The 18,218-nt window shown below is 47.0% G+C and overlaps 1 protein-coding gene and 1 long non-coding RNA gene across 2 annotated transcripts in view; one reads left to right on the top strand and one right to left on the bottom strand.

Annotated features, from left to right (window-relative positions):
* Window positions 1-18,218, bottom strand: part of LOC118572542 — a 38,097-nt gene that overhangs the window by 12,207 nt on the left and 7,672 nt on the right. The window contains exon 2 of the long non-coding RNA XR_004943497.1: window positions 8,477-8,604. This is a non-coding gene — a long non-coding RNA (uncharacterized LOC118572542). The remainder of the gene's footprint in view (window positions 1-8,476; window positions 8,605-18,218) is intronic.
* On the top strand, window positions 4,378-8,509 carry Ccl26 (C-C motif chemokine ligand 26). Its single transcript, XM_036172259.1, has 3 exons — window positions 4,378-4,450; window positions 4,541-4,649; window positions 8,416-8,509. The coding sequence occupies exons 1-3, from the start codon at window positions 4,378-4,380 to the stop codon at window positions 8,507-8,509; spliced, it is 276 nt and encodes a 91-aa protein (XP_036028152.1).

Raw genomic sequence — 18,218 nt, forward strand, 5'->3', positions numbered from 1 at the left:
GACAAGACCTTGAGACTTTTCAGAACGAGACAGAAGACAGATGACACACCCAGCCTTAGCTTTGACCTTGGATAAATCAGTTCCTCTCTCTGGATCTCCATTTTCTTAGACAGCCAAGAAGGATAAAAAAATAAGCTCAGGCTGGAGCAATGGCTCAGCAGTTAAGAGCACTGGCTGCTCTTGCAAAGGACCCAGGTTCGATTCCTAGCCATGGTCACTCAAAACCCCCTGTAACTCCATTCCAGGGGACCCAATGCTCTCTTTGGCCTCTGAGGGTACTGCACGCATCTGGTACACAGACATACATGGCGGTGAAACACCCATACACACAAAATAATAAAATAATTTTTTTAAAAAATAGCAATCTCCCTCGTAGAATTGCTTTGAAGAGTCATACAGTTCCTTGAAACAAACAAACAAGGTCTGACTTTAAAATGTCTAATTATTTTTATCTTATGTGCATGTGTGTGTGTGTGTGTGTGTGTGTGTGTGTGTGCCTTATGTGTGTCAGCACCTACAGAGGCCAGAGGAGATATCAGATCCCTGAAACTGGAGTTACAGGCAATTGTGAGCCAGCCCCATGTGGTTGCTGGGACCCAAACTCAGGCCCCTCCACAAGAGCACCAAGCACTCTTACCTGCTGAGGCATTTCTGCAGCCCCAAAAGTCTGACTTTAGCAGGATCTGGTAATACACATCTGCAATGCTAGCAATAAGAGGCTGAAGTAAGAACATCTTGAGTTCAAGTCCAGTCTAAGTTAAATAGTGAAACCGTACTCAAAGAAAGCCAGCATGTGGACTGCCCTTTCTTCTGTGCTGTGCTTTGAAAGTGAGATGTTCTCTCCCACCCCCCAACACATACACACACACACACACACACACACACACACACACACACACACACACCCTACCCAGACCCATGTGTTTGAACACAGGGTGCCTGGCTGGTGAGATTTTTTTTTATTTTGGTTTTTTTTCGAGACAGGGTTTCTCTGTGTAGTTTTGGTGCCTGTCCTGAATCTCACTCTGTAGCCCAGGCTGGCCTTGAACTCACAAAAGATCGGCCTGCCTCTGCCTCCTAAGTGCTGGGACTAAAGGCATGTGCCACTACTGCCTGGCTGGTTAGGGAGATTTGGGCAGCCTTTGGGAGGCAGGGCCTGACTGGAGGAGGAAGGTTGATGGAGAGTGGGGTCTTCCAGGTCATAGTGGGGATCCACTTCCTCTCCTGTCTCTGCTTTATCGATGCCCTCTAGATGTGGATAAGAACCTACTGCTCTTCCAGAGGAGCCAAGTTCAGTCCCCAGAACCCACCTCAGGAGGCTCACAACTTCCTGTAACTCCAGCTCCAGAGGACCTGACTCCCTCTTCTGGCCATCACAGGCAACTACACTCATGTGCCCATACTCACACAGAGACATACATATAATTTAAAATAAAAATAAAAAATAGCCAGGCATGGTGGGGGCACACCTTTAACTCTGGTACTTAGGAGGCAGAGGAGATGGATAGATCTCTGTGAGTTTGAGGCCAACCTGGTGTACATAATAAGTTCCCGGCTAGCCAGGGCTATATAGTGAGACTCTGTCTCAAAAAATAAGTCTTTATTAAGTTCTTGTTTCCAAACATAGGCACATTGAAGGGTAGTGCTTCAACATACGAATTTGGGGGATGAGAATACACTAGTCTGTGGTGATAAATTGTGTACCCTGGTAAAATTTGTCTGAAGATCAGAGGATAGACCAAGCCACTAGATTAGACAAAGAGGCCAGGCAGTGGTGGCACACACCTTTAATCCTAGTACTGGGGAGCGGGGAGCAGAGATCTGCCTGAATCTCTGTGAGTTCAAATCCACCCTGGATTACATGAGATTGACTCAGTCTAGGAGAGAAACAGAGCCAGGCAGCGGTGGCACACACCTTTAGTCCCAGTTCTTGGGAGTCACACACCTTTAATCCCAGCACTTGAGATCTCATGCCTTTGCTTGGGAAGCACACAGGAAGTAATATGGAAGTAGGGAGAAAGGTAGGTATATAAGGCCTGAGGAGACAGGAACTGAAGGCCTTTTCAGGCTAAGGAGTCCTAGAGGTGAGACGTGGCAGTGGCTTGTTCCTTTGTCTCTCTGATCTCTCAGCATTTACCCCAGTATCTGGTGCCTGGTTTTGTACATAATACCATTTAGAATTCCAGTAACACCAGTCTTTAACACAAGGGACCTAAGGAAGGAAGCCTGGACAAGTGAGCCAGTCTGTTCCATCCCCGTGACCATGACAACAGAAGAATTTTAGAAGGGTATCCGTGGCAGGAGAATTTCCACTAGCTGACCAGACCTTGGGAAGCATCCCAGGTGGGGGTTTCTGGCACATCCATACAAATGTAACCAGACTGCAGCCAGCAACCTGGAGGGTATGGAGCAGGGAACTTAACCTTAGGGGAGAGTGAACCGGGAACAGAACAGGACCCAGAGGGGCTGAAATGATGGATATGCTCAGGGCTCGGGGTGTAGCACAAGGCTCTGGGTTGGATCTTCTGCACCCTAAAAGAGAGGAGAAGGAAACATAAGAGGACTACCTCAAAGCCCTGGGCAGAGCGTTGTGCATGACTGCTGAGAAGGTAGATTCCAGCAGAAGCCTGTTTATAGACACACCCATTACTTGGAGGGATTCTGATTCACAAAAGAAACAAAAGGATCACTAACCGTAGAAGGATGGTCACAGACAGAACCTATACTTGAATCACCATTTTTAGAAGTTCTATTTTTATTTTTTACGTGTACTGGTGTTTTGCATGCATGTATGTCTGTAGGAAGATGCCGGATCCACTGGAAGGTGAGTGACAGATAGCTGTGAGCTGCCATGTGGGTGCTGGGAACTGAACCTGGGTTCTCTGGGAGAGCAGCCAGGGCTCTTAATGTTATTTGTCGGTGTTATTGACCGGGCTCAAGAAAACACAAGGTACAACGGAACCCACTGTAAGTTTTTATTAGTGAAGGGAAATGGTGGAGGGTGGAGGTGGGCAGGCCTACTGAAAAAGAAAGGTGGGGAGGGGGGAGAGAGAGAGAGAGAGAGAGAGAGAGAAGCAGGTAGAGCCTGCTCTTATAGGTCACCTCGAGAATGCATATATGGGCTCAAGTAGCTATGCCATGCGCATAGATTATGTGACCGCTGTGCAGCGATTACAGAGGACCTAAGGCCCTGGAGTGACTAAGCAGTTTGCCTGACTGCTGACAGTGCATGCGCAGTCATGTGACTCTAGAAGTGGCTAGGAATAATAACACTTAACCACTGAGCCATCTCTCCAGCCCTTAGGAGATTTTTTTAAAGAGCAGGGTGGCCTCAAACTCAGAGATCCACCTACCTCTGCCTCTGGAGTTCTGGGATTAAAGGAGTATGCCCCCAAGCCTAGCTGAATTTTTAGAAGAATTTAAGAGTATGGTTACATGTATAGCTATCCTGAGCTGGGATGGATTAGGTAATGAGTTCCCTGTCATTGGAAGCAACCAAAATAACCCAAATGGCTAAAAGGGAGGTGGTTTGAAAAGGGTTGAATCTGGGTATGGAAAGATGGCTCATTGATTAATAACAAGAACTGCTCTTGCAGAGGACCCAAGTTCAATTCCCAGCACCCAGTTTGGGTGGCTCAGGACCACCTATAACTCCAGCTTCAGGAGATCCAGCACTCTTCTGGTTTCCATAGGCACCTGCACTCACTGGTACATACTGCCTCCCCACACATATGCACATAATTACAAATTTAAAATAAACCTTTTATTTGTTTAAAAAGAAAAATGATATATAATGTCCCACTTAAAATAGATTTGGTGATGAACACCTGTAACGCCAGTCCTCAGGATGGTAAGGCAAGAGGATCACAAGTTTGAGGCTAGCCTGGGCTACACTGATAAACTTTATCTCCATAAATAAATAAACCTGGGCAGTGGTGGTGCACATCTTTAATCCCAGCACTTGGGAGGCAGAAGCAGAAGGATCTCTGTGAGTTCGAGGCCAGCCTGGTCTACAAAGCATGTTCCGGAATGGCTAGGGTGGTTACACAAAGAAACACTGTCTCAAGAAACCAAACAACAACAACAACAAACAAACAAAAAACAAGGTGAGGGTCTGGAAAGATGGCTCAACCGTTAAGAGCATTTACTCTCTTCCAGAGGATCTAAATTCGGTTTTCAGGACCCACATTGGGTGGCCTACAACCATCTCTAATTCTAATTCCTGGGGATCCAATGCCGGCCCCCACCCCTACATATACACTCAATACTTTGTTTTCAACCATACAATTCTCTGGAATGTCCTTCAGGTACTGCACAGCCTCATAGAAGACAAGAGGAATTGAGGAGACATCTATGAAAAGCCCAGGCCCATGGACCATGAAGACGGTCTCTTGGAGTTCCATTGTTCTCCTGGCCTTCTTCCTCGGTATCCACCTTGGAGCTGCCACACGTATGTAGCTGGTCTACCGCTCTCCCCCGCCCCCGCAAGCTCCTGCTCCAGAAGGGCCATCTCAAGGTCATTCTTCTCTGTGATTTTTAGAAGAAGGCGACAAGCCTTGCTGCCTCTATTACAGCCACCATGTGATCCCGTGGAACTGGGTGCACTCCTATGAGCTCGCCAAAGGCAGCTGTCCCCAAAATCTCATGGTGTGAGTATCAGGTCCCGCCGCATCAGCCACATCCCCAGGCAGGGACTGGGTAGAAATCCACAGTGATGAACTGTGCATCGGGGTGGGAATCTGGGAAGTGAGCATCTCAGTTTTGTTCTTGTCTCTGGGATGAAATACTCGGATAAAAGCAACTTAAGGGAGAAATGCCAGGCTACGGTCTGTTGCAGTTTGCTTTCTGTGGCTGTAATGAATATCATGACAACCCGGGGATGAGAGGGTTTATTTCAGGTTAACACTCCGCCACTGAGGGAAGTCAGATCTGGAGGCAGGAGCAGAAGAAGAGAACATGAAAGACCACTACTTACTGACTTTGCTCTGTGGCTCATGGTCTCTGCTACTTTCTAGGCCCACCTGCCTAGCAATGGTCCCACCTAGGGAATGATGCCACCTATGGTTGGCTGGGTTCTCTCACATCACTCGTCAGTGAAGGAAGTTTTTTAACAGATGTGTCCACAGACCACTATCGAGGCAGTTCTTTAATGGAGGTTTTTTAAAGATGATCCTAGGCTAAGATTACACTGACAACTGAAACTAAGACACAATCCATCGTTGCTGGTAAGTCAAGGTAGCAAAATCATGAAGCAGCTAGTCATAATTATATTCACAGTTAAGAGCAGAAAACAATGAATTTGATGCATGCATCACAGAGCTCAGCTTGATTTCTCTACTCTGATATAGTTCAGAGTCGCCAGCCTAAAGAATGGTGCCACCCACAGTGGGCAAGTCTTCCGACTTCAATGAATATACTCAAGATAGCTCCCCCCCAGACTTCCTTCCTAGATGAGTCTAACTTTTAAGTTTACAATTAAAACTAACCACCAAGCTAGGTTAGAGCCCTCTCTCTGTAGAAACACATGTGGCTCTGAGCTAATTAGAGCGTGACTTTCATACCATGTAGCATGCCATGCTCTAACAGCTGGGTATAAAAGCAAGAGGTAAACACAGTGATGTAAGTTTGTAATCTCAACACTCAGAAGGCTGAGGTGGAAGGATCATGAGTTTGATGCCTACTGGGACTACATAGTAAAACCTTGTACCACGAATCCTAATTGGTCTTAGTAATAAAAACCTGGAGCCAGATATTGGGGTAAATGCTGAAAGATCGGTAAAGAAGCCAGCCACTAGAGAGACTTCTTATCTCTACCAAATCCTCAGCCTAAAGGCAGCTGAGCTCCTGTCTCCCCTCTACCTCATATTCCTCTCTCCGCCCAGCCATATCACTTCCTGTCTCCACCTCCCTAGTGCTGGGATCAAAGGTGAGCCACCACTGTCTGGCTTTGCTTCTCTATACAACCTTGTGTAGCCCAGGGTAGCTTTGAACTCCTGATCTTCCTGCTTCCTCCTCCCAAGTGCTGGGAGTAAAGGTGTGTGCCACCACTGCCTGGCCTCTATGGTTATCTAGTGGCTGGCTCCACCCTCTGATCTTCAGGCAAGCTTTATTTGTTAGAGCACAAGCATGTGAGATGGCTCAGGAGGTGAAAGTTCTTGCCAACCAGACCCAATCATTTGTTCTCCTGGCTCCCTGTGGAGAGATGGGGAGAGAAAGCTTACTCCCTGCAAACTGTCCTCTGACCTCCATATGTGACACTGTAGTATCAAGAGCTCCTCGGGTGCCTGCCCTGAGAAGACTTCTCCTAGAGTCCTGGGGAAGACGCTACAAGTGGCATGGGTTACTAGTCCGAGGGCAGCAAATGAGTCTACTTACGTGGAACTCTGTAGTCCGTTCACTTTATTTTTCTGAGACAAATTCTATCTACACAGCTCCAGCCCTGTTCTCATCCTCAGCTGCTCTCTGTCCTTCTCCTCCTGTCCTCTCTCAGGTCTGAGTGTTTGTTTGTTTGTTTGTTTGTTTGTTTGTTTGTTTTCCGAGACAGGGTTTCTCTGTGTAGTTTTGGAGCCTGTCCTGGATCTCCCTCTGTAGACCAGGCTGGCCTCGAACTCACAGAGATCCGCCTGGCTCTGCCTCCCGAGTGCTGGGATTACAGGCGTGTGCCACCACCTCCCGGGCAGTTCTAAATTTTTCCATCTCATTCTCATCTTCATCTTTGTCCCTCTCTCTACCCTCATTCCTTCCTTTCCCCTCCCCTACAGAAAAGCCCTTTTGTTCTCAGTTAATTGTTGGAGGGTGAATCTGGGGTCCCACTAAGGTTGTGTAAGAAGGAAGGGTCTGAGCTTAATCTGCACAAGAAACAAAGCTGTGTACCTAGCAGCTGCCTGGCCTAGGTGGTGTCTCCCTATGGATATTTAGGAGACTAGCAGGTGGTCTGAAATGCTTATTCCGTCTGTCCTTTGTCCTTGGATGTCAGCTAAAGGAGATATCCGGTTCTAATGCTGAAAAAGGAGAAACAAAAAGCCTGGAAGCAGGAAGCCTCGCCTGTGTGGCTGTCATCCAAATATCTTAGTTGTACATGCCCAAAGAATGATCAGTCCACACTGTTTAGAAGTTCTCAGGAAAAAGGATCAATTGGGGAAGCTATAATGGCGCACATGAAATTCATAGCAGAAAACAGCTGATCGACTCACAAAGCCAAAGGACACCAATAGCCTTGCGCCTAGGCTCCCAGGTGGTAGCTTTTGTTATAATCAGCTGAATTCCTGCTTCACTTTTCTGTGGCCTGCAGCACTATAGCGAGTGTGTCCCTCTCCACACACAATAAATAAAATTTAATTTAAAAATATAAAAAAGAGCCTGGGCAGTGGTGGCACATGCCTGTAATCCCAGCACTCGGGAGGCAGAGCCAGGCGGATCTCTGTGAGTTCGAGGCCAGCCTGGTCTATAGTGAGTTCCAGGAAAGGCGCAAAGCTACACAGACAAACCCTGTCTCGAAAAACAATAAATAAATAAATAAATAAATAATAAAATAAAAATATAAAAAGAGGATGAAGTGGCATATTCATATGGGGTCTCTTTCTATCCTCTAAAATTCATTGTGCTGAGTTGTGGTGTAACTCAGCGGTAGGGCATTTATTTAATATTATGAAGCTCTGGATTATACTCTCAGCACGCGCGCACACACAAACACACACACACACACACACTAAAGATTAAAATTGGTTGGGCAATAGTTCTCTAGTCTATAAATACAATGAAGTCTATTAACCAACAAGTACTTGTCTTTTAAGTTTTCGTTTATTTATTTACCTTACTGGGGATTGAATTTAGGGCTTTCTACATGTTAGGCAAATGTACTACCACTGAGCTACCCTCCACCAAAGACCCTCACTGGGGGATTCTGGGCAGGTGCTCTACCACTGAGCCACATCCCAGCCCCTCACTGGGGGACTCTAGGCAGGGGCTCTACCACTGAGCCACACCCCAGCCCCTCACTGGGGGATTCTAGGCAGGGGCTCTACCACTGAGTCACACCCCAGCCCTTCACTGGGAGATTCTAGGCAGGTGCTCTTATATCATCATCCCCAGTCCCCTCAAATGTGTGCTTCATAGAGTGTGTGAACTATGTCTTAATAAAGCTGCTATAGTGAAATGAAAGCTAGGGTCCCAATGCAGATTACCGTCTGGCAACTAGACCTTCTGAGACATGATTCCTGGGGTCTGTGGGTCTGAGAGTGTGTGGATTCCAGGGGAGATGGAGAGGAGAAGCAGAATCAGCAGGGGATGGGACAGCAACGGAGGGCAGCAGTTGGGTTGACTAGGGAGAACGCTGGTCAGACTAACTCACCCTCCTCTTTCAAAAGCTTCCTAAGCCAAGGATGTCGACATTCACTTCTTATCTCTTTTCTACAGATTCACTACAAAAAGAGGTAAATTCTGTGTGCAACCAAAGGCCAAGTGGGTGCAGACATACATTTCTTTGTTGGAAGCCCAGAAGCATCTGTGACCCTGCTGGATTTTCAGCCCAAGGATCCTTGAGTGCAGTTCTTGGCTCCTTCGCCCTCATGGAGCCTGATGAATTCCTTTAGAGGGTTCGTAGTCCTGATGGAAGGAGAACATGGTTTCCATTAGAGGTTTTTAAAATAAAGATTTGATTTCGCTAAGACTGGCAAGATGGCTCAGTGGGTAAAGGCACCAAGTCTGATGACCCAAGTTCAATCCCTGGGAGTCCACGTGGTTGAAAGAGGGAGCCAACTCCTGAAAGTTGCCCTTTGACCTCTGTGTTTGCATTATGGTACATGAGCGCTTACACACACACACACACACACACACACACACACACACACACACACTAAGAGAGACAGAGACAGAGAAAGAAGAGAAAGAGAGAGAAAGAGAGAGTAAATAAATGTAATTTGAAAAATATGTGACTGGCTAGATATAGTGGTATACATCTTTAATGCTGGCACTCAGAAGACAGAGACAGGCAGATCTCTTTGAATTCGAGACCAATTTGGTTTATATAGTGAGTTCCAGGCCTTCTAAGACTACAAAATGAGACCCTGTCTCAAGATGATGATGATGATAGATGATAATGATTTAGACAATGAGATAGAAAGATAAATTTTTGTCCTCCAGATGTGCACACACAGGCAAAAATACCTCCAAACATGCACGCATACAACACACACACACACACACACACTCTCTCTCTCTCTCTCTCTCTCTCTCTCTCTCTCTCTCTCTCTCTCAATCAATCAATCAAACCCAGAGCTTACCAATATGGCGTGCTCTGGGGATCCCTAATATCCACTTTCTCTGCCTAGAATCCTGGGCAGGCCACCTTGCCCATCTGGAGGTATATGAACACAGCAATAATAACAGCGGCAAAACCGAACCAGCCAAAAACAAAAAGTGTAGACACTTTAATACTATCCATTCCTTGAACCATGAACCTGGGACATCTTTCCATTTGTGTTTCCTTCAGTATCCTTTACCAGCAATGAATAATGGCTATTCTCACAAGGCCTTAGAGAAGTACTCATCGGCCAAGATCCTTGGTTTGTATCTGAGGTATTTGAGTTTCTCGGCAAACAGGTATTAAGATAAGAATTTACATGTATTTGGGAGTTGATCCACAAGAAATCAGTAGGGAGAGGGGATGTGAGATGAAGAAGGAAAGAAGCAATAAAGGTGTGTGAACTAGGAAGTTATGGGAGGTGGCGGCAGAGAGATCCAGAGTGTAAGGCTACACCATCAATTCAAGGCCAGTCTGGGCTACACTAGACCAGTGTCAAAACCCCAAACCTAAACCAAACCCGACAAATACACCTGAGGCTGGGGTCTCCTGGTGGAGTGGTTGGCCAGCATGAAGGAGACCCTGTTCTATCCCCCAAATTGGAATCAATGGATGTGGTGATTGGTGCAACTAGGGAGGTAGAGGCAGGAGGATCAAGAGTTCAAGGTTGTGGGGTGCTGGAGAGATGGCTTAGCAATTATGAGGGCTTGCTCTTTTTTTTTTTTTTCCAGAGCTGAGGATCGAACCCAAGGCCTTGCTCTTGCTAGGTAAGTGCTCTACCACTGAGCTAAACCCCCAAACCCAGCAAGTAGTGTTTTTTTTTTTTGTTTGTTTTTGAGACAGGGTTTCTCTGAGTAGCTTTGCGCCTTTTCTGGATCTTGTTCTGTAGACCAGGCTGGCCTTGAACTCACAGAGATCCACTTGCCTCTGCCTCCAGAGTGCTGGGATTAAAGGCGTGTGCCACCACCGCCCTGAGGGCTTGCTCTTGCAGAGGACCCACATGGTGGCTCACAATCATCTGTAACTCCAGCTCCAGGAGATCTGATGCCCTCTTCTGACCTCTGCTGGCACCGGGCATGCACATGGTGAACATAGATAGATCATGCAAGCCAAACAATCAAATAAATAAGTTAAATGGAAAAGAGTCCAAAGTCATCCTCAGCTAGAGTGTCTGCGGCCATCCTGAGCTACGTGACACCTTAACTTGAAAACTGAGTAATTAGAAAACAAGGGGCCCCAGAGATGTAGCTCATCCGTTAAGAGCATGTACTGCCCTTCCAGAGGACCTGAGCTCAGATTCCAGAACCCACATCAGTGATTTACAACTAACTGCAACTCCAGGTTTTACTGACACCCTCTTCTGGCCTCTGCAGGCCCCTGCACTCACATGCACACAGACATATACACATAGATGAAAATTTAAAAGAAATTTCAAAAAAAAAAATCAGAAGACATAGAGAAAACTTATACTGATTAGAAGCTTCCTCTCTACTTAGCTAGCTTTCCTAGCACTGGAATGTGTGATGTAGCCTGCTGGGGAGGAAAAGTTAGCAATAGCCTTACTCAGCTGTCAGTCAAATCAGCAATAATTGTGCTGCCTCAGCAGGGTAAGAGATGCCCTGGGTGCAATAGTGGTATAAACATTGTGGGGGTAACCAATCACTTTCTGCTTAATTTAAAGCCTGCTGCTTTGGAAGAAACATGCCTGATATGGTTGACCTGGCCAAGAACCCATGGTTGGAGAGTTTACTGGCCCCAGGGGTAACCTACTACTATTATTCTGCTAAATGGACATAGTATAAAACTGCCTTCTAAATCTATCCCTCTCTACTCAGAGATTAATGCATCGCTCAGGTCTTATCAGAAAGGTTTCTTTGTGCAGTGGATGGTGGTTAGTGTAGAAATTCACAACTGGTCAGAATGGAGAGCATAAACATCAGTAGAGTGATCGGCCACAGATGGGTCTTCTCTATATAATTCCTCCTCAAAAGTCAGGTACCATTGTGGGAGAGGAGGCAGAAAGAGTGTAAGAGCCAGAGATAGGGAAGACCAGATCGAAAACAGCATCTTCACCGGGCGGTGGTGCACACACCTTTAATCCCAGCACTTGGGAGGCAGAGGCAGGTGGATCTCTGTGAGTTCGAGGCCAGCCTGGTCTACAGAGTGAGTTCCAGGACAGCCAGGACTGTTACAGAGCAACCTGGTCTCAAAAAACAAAACAACGACAAAAAGAAAAGAGCATCTTCTAGATATGGCAGAACCAAGGCACACATGAGCTCACATCACAGCAGCTGTGGTTGGCTGCATGAGGCCTCTGCAAGATCATTTTTACGCGATATGGGAAGAGGTTCAGAACTCCTGAGCCATAACTGAGGAACTATGAACGGCTGATGGCTAATTTGGATCACAGTCAGCGTTAGATCTCAAAGAAACCTGGACAAGCCTCACTCAGTACCTGTGGCTCCTTCCCAACACTCTTCACCCACCTACTCCCCTGAACCTCTCCCTCCCATGGGCTGGGCTTCTTCTTCCCTTCCCCCAGCTTCTCTTTTCTACTTAAACGCAGCCATTTGGGCTATGCAGTCTCTTGGCCTCTTGGTTCCTGTCTGGCTTGGCTCCTGGATCTCTCTAGGTCGGCTTGCTCCCCTCCCACAACTTGCCTCTCTCACTCTCCCCTCTCTCTTTCCTCTCACGGCCATGTTCAGTCTGGACTTCCAGGTGCCGCTGGCTGTTTTCTCCCTCGTATCTACAATAAACTTTCTCTTCAACCATACCTTGGAGCCTTCAGTCAGGACTGGTAAGTACATCATAGATGGAATTACAGTTAAAAGCTGCTTTTGCTGGTACACGGTCAACCCGAGTAATAGGATGAATCTGAAATGTCTCTCATGGACTGTGTGACTAGCAGCCTCACTCCTGATGCCACGCCTTCCCCGCCATGATGGACTGTCTTGCCTGGAACCATGAGCCCCAACAAACCACTCCTTCCTCCTTCCCCCTTCCTCCCTCCCTCCCTCCCTCCCTCCCTCCCTTCCCTCCCTTCTTTCCTCCCTCCCTCCCTCCCCTCCCTCCCTCCCTCCTTCTCCCTTCCTTCCTCCCTTCCTCCCTCCCTTCCTTCCTCCCTCCCTCCCTTCCTTCCTCTCTTTCTCCCTCCCTCTCCCTTCCTTCCTTCCTCCCTCCCTCCCTCCCTTCCATGGTTTTCGTCAGCTCTTTTGTCAAAGCAAGGAGCAAAGTAACTAAAAGAAACCTCTCAACGAAATGACAAAAGCCGGCCAGTGAAGTACCCTATCAGATAGATGGGTTTGGGCCTCAGGAGACACAGTGGTGTCCAGAATATGAAAAAAAATAACTGGGGACTTAAGAGCCAAGGATCAGTGCCGGGCATACTGGTACACACTTGCCATCCTGGCACTTGGGTGGTAGAGGCAGAAGGATCAGAAGTTCAAGGTCATCCTCAGCTATACAATGACTTTGAGACCCAGCTATATGAGGCCCTGCCCCCCACCCAAACCCAAGAATGGGCTGAATGTGGCTAGTTCCCTGGAGAAAGTGATAGATCTTCCTTTTGGCCTTCCATCCCCTGCTCCAATTGGTAATGACATTATCTCCCTCCATTAGGAATCCATTAGTTCAGCGGAGGCCAGGCTGAGTCCATTAAGGCTCCCTCGGGTGTAGCCAGACATCTATCCAGTGCATTAGAGTGGAGACAGGGCTGGCGAGGAGACCCTTCGGGCTGGCTCAGCAGCTGCCTTCCCAGGATGAGGTATGTTGCTGCTGCATCCATTTCAACCAGCAAACTCCACAAACCCAGTGGGCTTGAATGAGGGGTTCTTTTCATCTGCATGCCCTGTTTCTGCTGTCTGTGTGATACAAAATAACTGCATCTTCCATGGATAAGCAGTTTCCTATGACTTCGTTTGTTTGTTGAAACAACATCTCACTATGTAGCCTTGGCTTAGAATTCACTATATAGACAAGGCTGGGCTCCAACTTGTAAAATTCTCCTGCCTCTACCTCCCCAGTCCTGAGATGGCAGGTATATGCCACCACACCTGGTTTATGTGGTCCTGTGGGTGAAACCCTTCAAGGATGCTAAGCAGTCATTGTATCACTGATGTCTGTTGTAGGATATTATTTTAAGGTGTGTTACTTTTGTTTCTGTTGCATTTGTTGAACTCTGGGAAGCTGTGTTACTGTGCCTGTCTAAACACCTGATGGTCTAATAAAGAGCTGAATGGCCAACAGCAAGGCAGGAGAAAGGAGAGGCGGGGCTGGCAGGTAGAGAGAATAGGAGAAATCTGGGAGGAGAAGTAGCCAGAGAGGAGGAGGACATCAGGGGCCAGCCACCCAGCTACACAGCCAGCCATGGAGTAAGAGGAAAAAGTAAAATATACAGAAGTAAGAGAAAAGTAAAAACCCAGAGGCAAAAAGTAGATGAGATAATTTAAGAAAAGCTGGCTAGCAACAAACCAAGCTAAGGCCAGGCATTCATAACTAAGAATAAGCCTCTCTGTGTGATTTATTTGAGAGCTGGATGGCAGGCCCCCCAAAAGAACAAAAACAACCAGCTACATTTTGGCGTTCCAAAGTGGGGCTGTAGAAGGCTGAACAACAGATGCCTCCAGCCCATTTTTGTTTGCTTCTTTTTTGGTGTGTGTTTGTGTGCTCCTGTGTACACACACAAGCAGAGGCCACAGAAGGATGTTGGGTGTCCTGCTCCATCATCCTCCATCTTACTTTTCTGAGACAGGGTCTCTCATTGAACTTGGAGCGAGACAGTCTAGCCAACTCAGCAAGCTCTATGTTGTGTGGAGACCCTCTCTCAAACAAAAATAAGGTGGAGATCGACATAGGAAGATATCCAAGTTTGACCTCTTGCTCCTACATGTGCGTGCACACACACACACACACACACACACACACACACACACACACACCTCATACATGGCCCCTGAACAATAATGATTAGCTCAGCATAGTACTGCATATCTGTAATGCAGCACTGGAAGCCATGGCAGGGTAGTGGGTCCATCTTGGGCTATATAGTAAGACACTTTCTTAAGAAACAAAAACAAAGCTAGGTGTGGGGGCGCATATCTTTAATCTTAGCACTGGGGAGGCAGAGGCTGGTGGATCCGTTAATTCAAGACCAGCCAGGTCTACATATTGAGTTCCAGGCCAGATGGAGCTACATAGCGCGTGCACACACCCACACACACACCACCACCACCACCACCACCACCACCACCACCAACAACAACAACAACAAAAATCTGGAGCTGCACAAGACTGGACTTGTCAATAGTCACAGATGGGGGAGAGCCCTATCCCTCCATGCTAAACTATTGACTACTGATGAATTCCAGGGGAGGTTTAAATGGGATGGGAAAACCCACCCTGAGTGAGCAGCACTCATGGGCTGGGATTCAGGAATGAATAAAAAGGAGAAAGGAGCCAGAGGTGGTGGGGCACACCTTCAACCCCAGCACCCACAAAGCAGAGGCAGGCAGATCTACTGAACAAGTTCCAGGCCAGGCAGGGCACACACTGGGAGCCTGTCTCCAAATAGGGAAGAGGGGTTGGATATGGTGTTTCCCGTCTAAAAATCCCAGTACTCGGGAAATAGAGGCAGAGGATAGGAGTTCAAAGTCATCCTTGGCTAGCCAATTTGAGGCCAGCCTAGGCTACATGAGACCTTATCTCAAGATATAAAATAAGTAGCCAAGTGAACACTGGCCGTTCTCTCTCTCTGCTTCCTGACTTCAGGGTTAATGCCGCCAGCTGCCTCAGGCTCCTGCAGCTCCCCCATGACAGGCTGGAGCCCTTCAAACCATGAGCCAAATAACCCCTTGTTCCTTCCTCTGATGGCTACTCTTGGTTGTCAACTTGACTACATCTGGAATTAATTGAAAGCCCACGTCTCTTGGACACACCTGTGAGGGGTTTTTAGTTAGTTGGATTATTTAAAGTAGGGAGACCCTCCTTAAATCCAGGTCATTTGAGGTCAGAAGAGCCACCCTAAAGCTCGGTCATACCTTCTTAGGGCAGCCTATGTAAAGGACAAAGAAGGAACCCTGGTTCTTTTCCTGCTTGCCCTCCTCTCTTGACTCAAGGGCATTAGAGCCCTACTGCTTCAGGATTCCATTGTACACTAGAGGTGGGCTGAGACAGCCAGCCTCATGGACTGAACAACTACTGGATTCTTGACTTTCCACTGTGAGTGTTGGATTAGCTGGACCACAGCCTGTAAACCACTCTAATAAATCCCATATCTATTTGTGTGTGTATGTATGTGTGCATATGTTAATGATGTCTATGTACATGTACATATATATTCATTCTATCAGTTTGGTTCCTCCAGAGAACCCTGACTAACACACTTCTTTAATGTGCTGTCCTCAGGTAAATTGTTACAGCAAGAGAAAAAGTTACAAATGCAGGAAGTAGTCAAGGGTAGATGAGGTCATAAGGCTGGACTTCACATTGTGGTGTTAGTGGCTTCCTAGGAAAAGAGATGTGAGTGAGCATATTCACTCTGTTTCTCAGTGTGCTGCTGCCATGCGCCATGCTGTGATAAATCAAGAAGACCCTCATCACAGCCAGTGCTTTATAGTAGACTTCCCAGCCTCCAGATCCGTGAGAAACAAACTTTGTTTTTTCCACGTCACAGCCTCTAGTATTCTGTCATCTAAGCAGAAAACACACAAAGATAGATCCATTACAACATCATTTCCTTCCATCTGCTAGGTGGTTGAGGGGGAGACAGGTTAAATACCCATTTCACAGATGAGAGTGTTGAGAGGGTCATGGATGCTCAGTACACAGACGTGATTCTAACACTGGGCCCCAGGTTACTCCAGGTTAGCCCATTCCAAAGTCTGTGTTGCCTTCACTTGTACGGCTTCCTTTGTCTGAGGAACACGTGGCCAGCTGCCCAGTGTGCACTTAGCTCTGGAAAAGTTCCAGGCTTGACATCTTTCTTGTCTGCTATCAAAGCCTGAAGTTCTCTTAAGAAAAGACAAAACCAGTCAAGCAAGGAAGTACACATCCATGATCCCAGCAACTGGGAAGCTGAGGCAGGAGGATTGTGAGTTCAAGGGCAGCTCGGGCTACAGAATGAGGCCCTGTGAAGACAGAGAAAAAGGCCAGTATCACCTGCCAGGGTAACGCCAGAAGTAGCTAACCACTGCCACCTACTGACCACTTTTTATAGGAATGCCTGTTAAGAATCTCTGCGTGGCATGGTTGCTTTTGCCTGTAATTCCAGCATTTAGGAGGCTGAGGCAGGAGGATCTTGAGTTTGAGGCCAGTGTGGACTATACACTTAATTCCAGGCCAAGATGGGGTACATAGGAAGACCCTACTAAGAATATGGGAAGAGGAAGGAGGGAGTAGAAACAGGAAGGAAATCTGAAACAATATTTGTTTGAGATAGAGTCTTTTTTTTTTTTTTAAACTGAGGATTGATCCCGGGGCCTTGTGCTTACTAGGCAAGTGCTCTACCACTGAGCTAAATCCCCAACCTTTTTTTTTTTCAAGACAGGGTTTCTCTGCGTAGTTTTGGTCCCTGTCCTGGATCTCGCTCTGTAGACCAGGCTGGCCTTGAACTCACAGAGATCCACCTGGCTCTGCCTCCCGAGTGCTGGGATTAAAGGTGTGGGCCACCACTACCGGGAGAGATAAGATCTTATTCTTTTGCTTAGTCTGGAACTTTTGAGCCTCTTGACTCCACTTTCTGGCCACTGGGAATAGAGGAGTATGCCACTGTGCCTTACTAACACTCTACCTCAGAAACCAGTTCCACAATATTATTAGCTTCTATGTAACAAGCCCTCAGTCAACATGCTCTCCCACTGACTCACACCCCAGCCCCTCACTGGGGGATTCTAGGCAGGGGGTCTACCACTGAGCCACACTCCAGCCCCTCACTGGGGGATTCTAGGCAGGGGCTCTACCACTGAGCCACACCCCAGCCCTTCAGTGGGGGACTCTAGGCAGGTGCTCTACCACTGAGCCACACCCCAGCCCCTCACTGGGGGATTCTAGGCAGGGGCTCTACCAGTGAGCCACACCCCAGCCCCTCACTGGGGGATTCTAGGAAGTTCTCCAACTCCGAGTTACATTCCCATGCCTCTTTTTATGTTTTATATTGAGAGGATCTCACTAAGTTGCACAGGCTGACTTTAAACTTATTCTCTAGCCCAGTTTTTTGACTACTATCACCCGCCTCTACTGTCTCCCACCTCAGCTATATGAGAACCTGTTGTGATGTACCTGGACCACTAGGACCTATTTCCTTTATTTATTTATTTATTTATTTATTTATTTATTTATTTTGGTTTTTCAATACAGGGTTTCTCTGTGTAGCTTTGTGCCTTTCCTGGAACTCACTTGGTAGCCCAGGCTGGCCTTGAACTCACAGAGATGCACCTGCCTCTGCCTCCCGAGTGCTGGGATTAAAGGCATGTGCCACCACTGCCCAGCAATTTTTTATTTTTTAAATTACATTTATTGGCCAGGTATTGACACACACCTTTACTCCCAGCATTAGGGAGGCAGAGGCAAGTGGAACTCTGAGTCTGAGGCCAACCTGGTCTATAGAGCAAGTTCCAGGACAGCCAAGGCCACACAGAGAAAACATACTTTGAACATCTCCCAAACCCATAGTCAATGTTGTCTTGATATTGTTGACAGTTCAATGAAGTTCCTTTTTATGATAATTTCTGTTTAAGCGATTTCGTTTTGAAATTCTTCCCTTTTATGGAGAAAATACTAGGAAGAAAGTCCCTACCTCCCTAAACCTAAAGAAACAGACACAGTCATCAAAAGTCTCCCAACCAAAAAAAAAAGCTCAGGACCAGATGGCTTCAGTGCAGAATTCTACCAGATTTTCAAAGAAGAACTAATTCCAATACTC

Source organism: Onychomys torridus, chromosome 22 (genome assembly GCF_903995425.1).
Source record: "Onychomys torridus chromosome 22, mOncTor1.1, whole genome shotgun sequence".
Taxonomy (NCBI): Eukaryota; Metazoa; Chordata; class Mammalia; order Rodentia; family Cricetidae; genus Onychomys; species Onychomys torridus.

Coding starts and splice junctions, on each gene's coding strand:
- Ccl26 (XM_036172259.1), top strand. CDS start 4,378: ATGAAGACGGTCTCTTGGAGTTCCATTGTTCTCCTGGCCTTCTTCCTC. Junction 4,451..4,540: donor CCACCTTGGAGCTGCCACAC/GTATGTAGCTGG, acceptor TGTGATTTTTAG/AAGAAGGCGACAAGCCTTGC. Junction 4,650..8,415: donor TGTCCCCAAAATCTCATGGT/GTGAGTATCAGG, acceptor TCTTTTCTACAG/ATTCACTACAAAAAGAGGTA.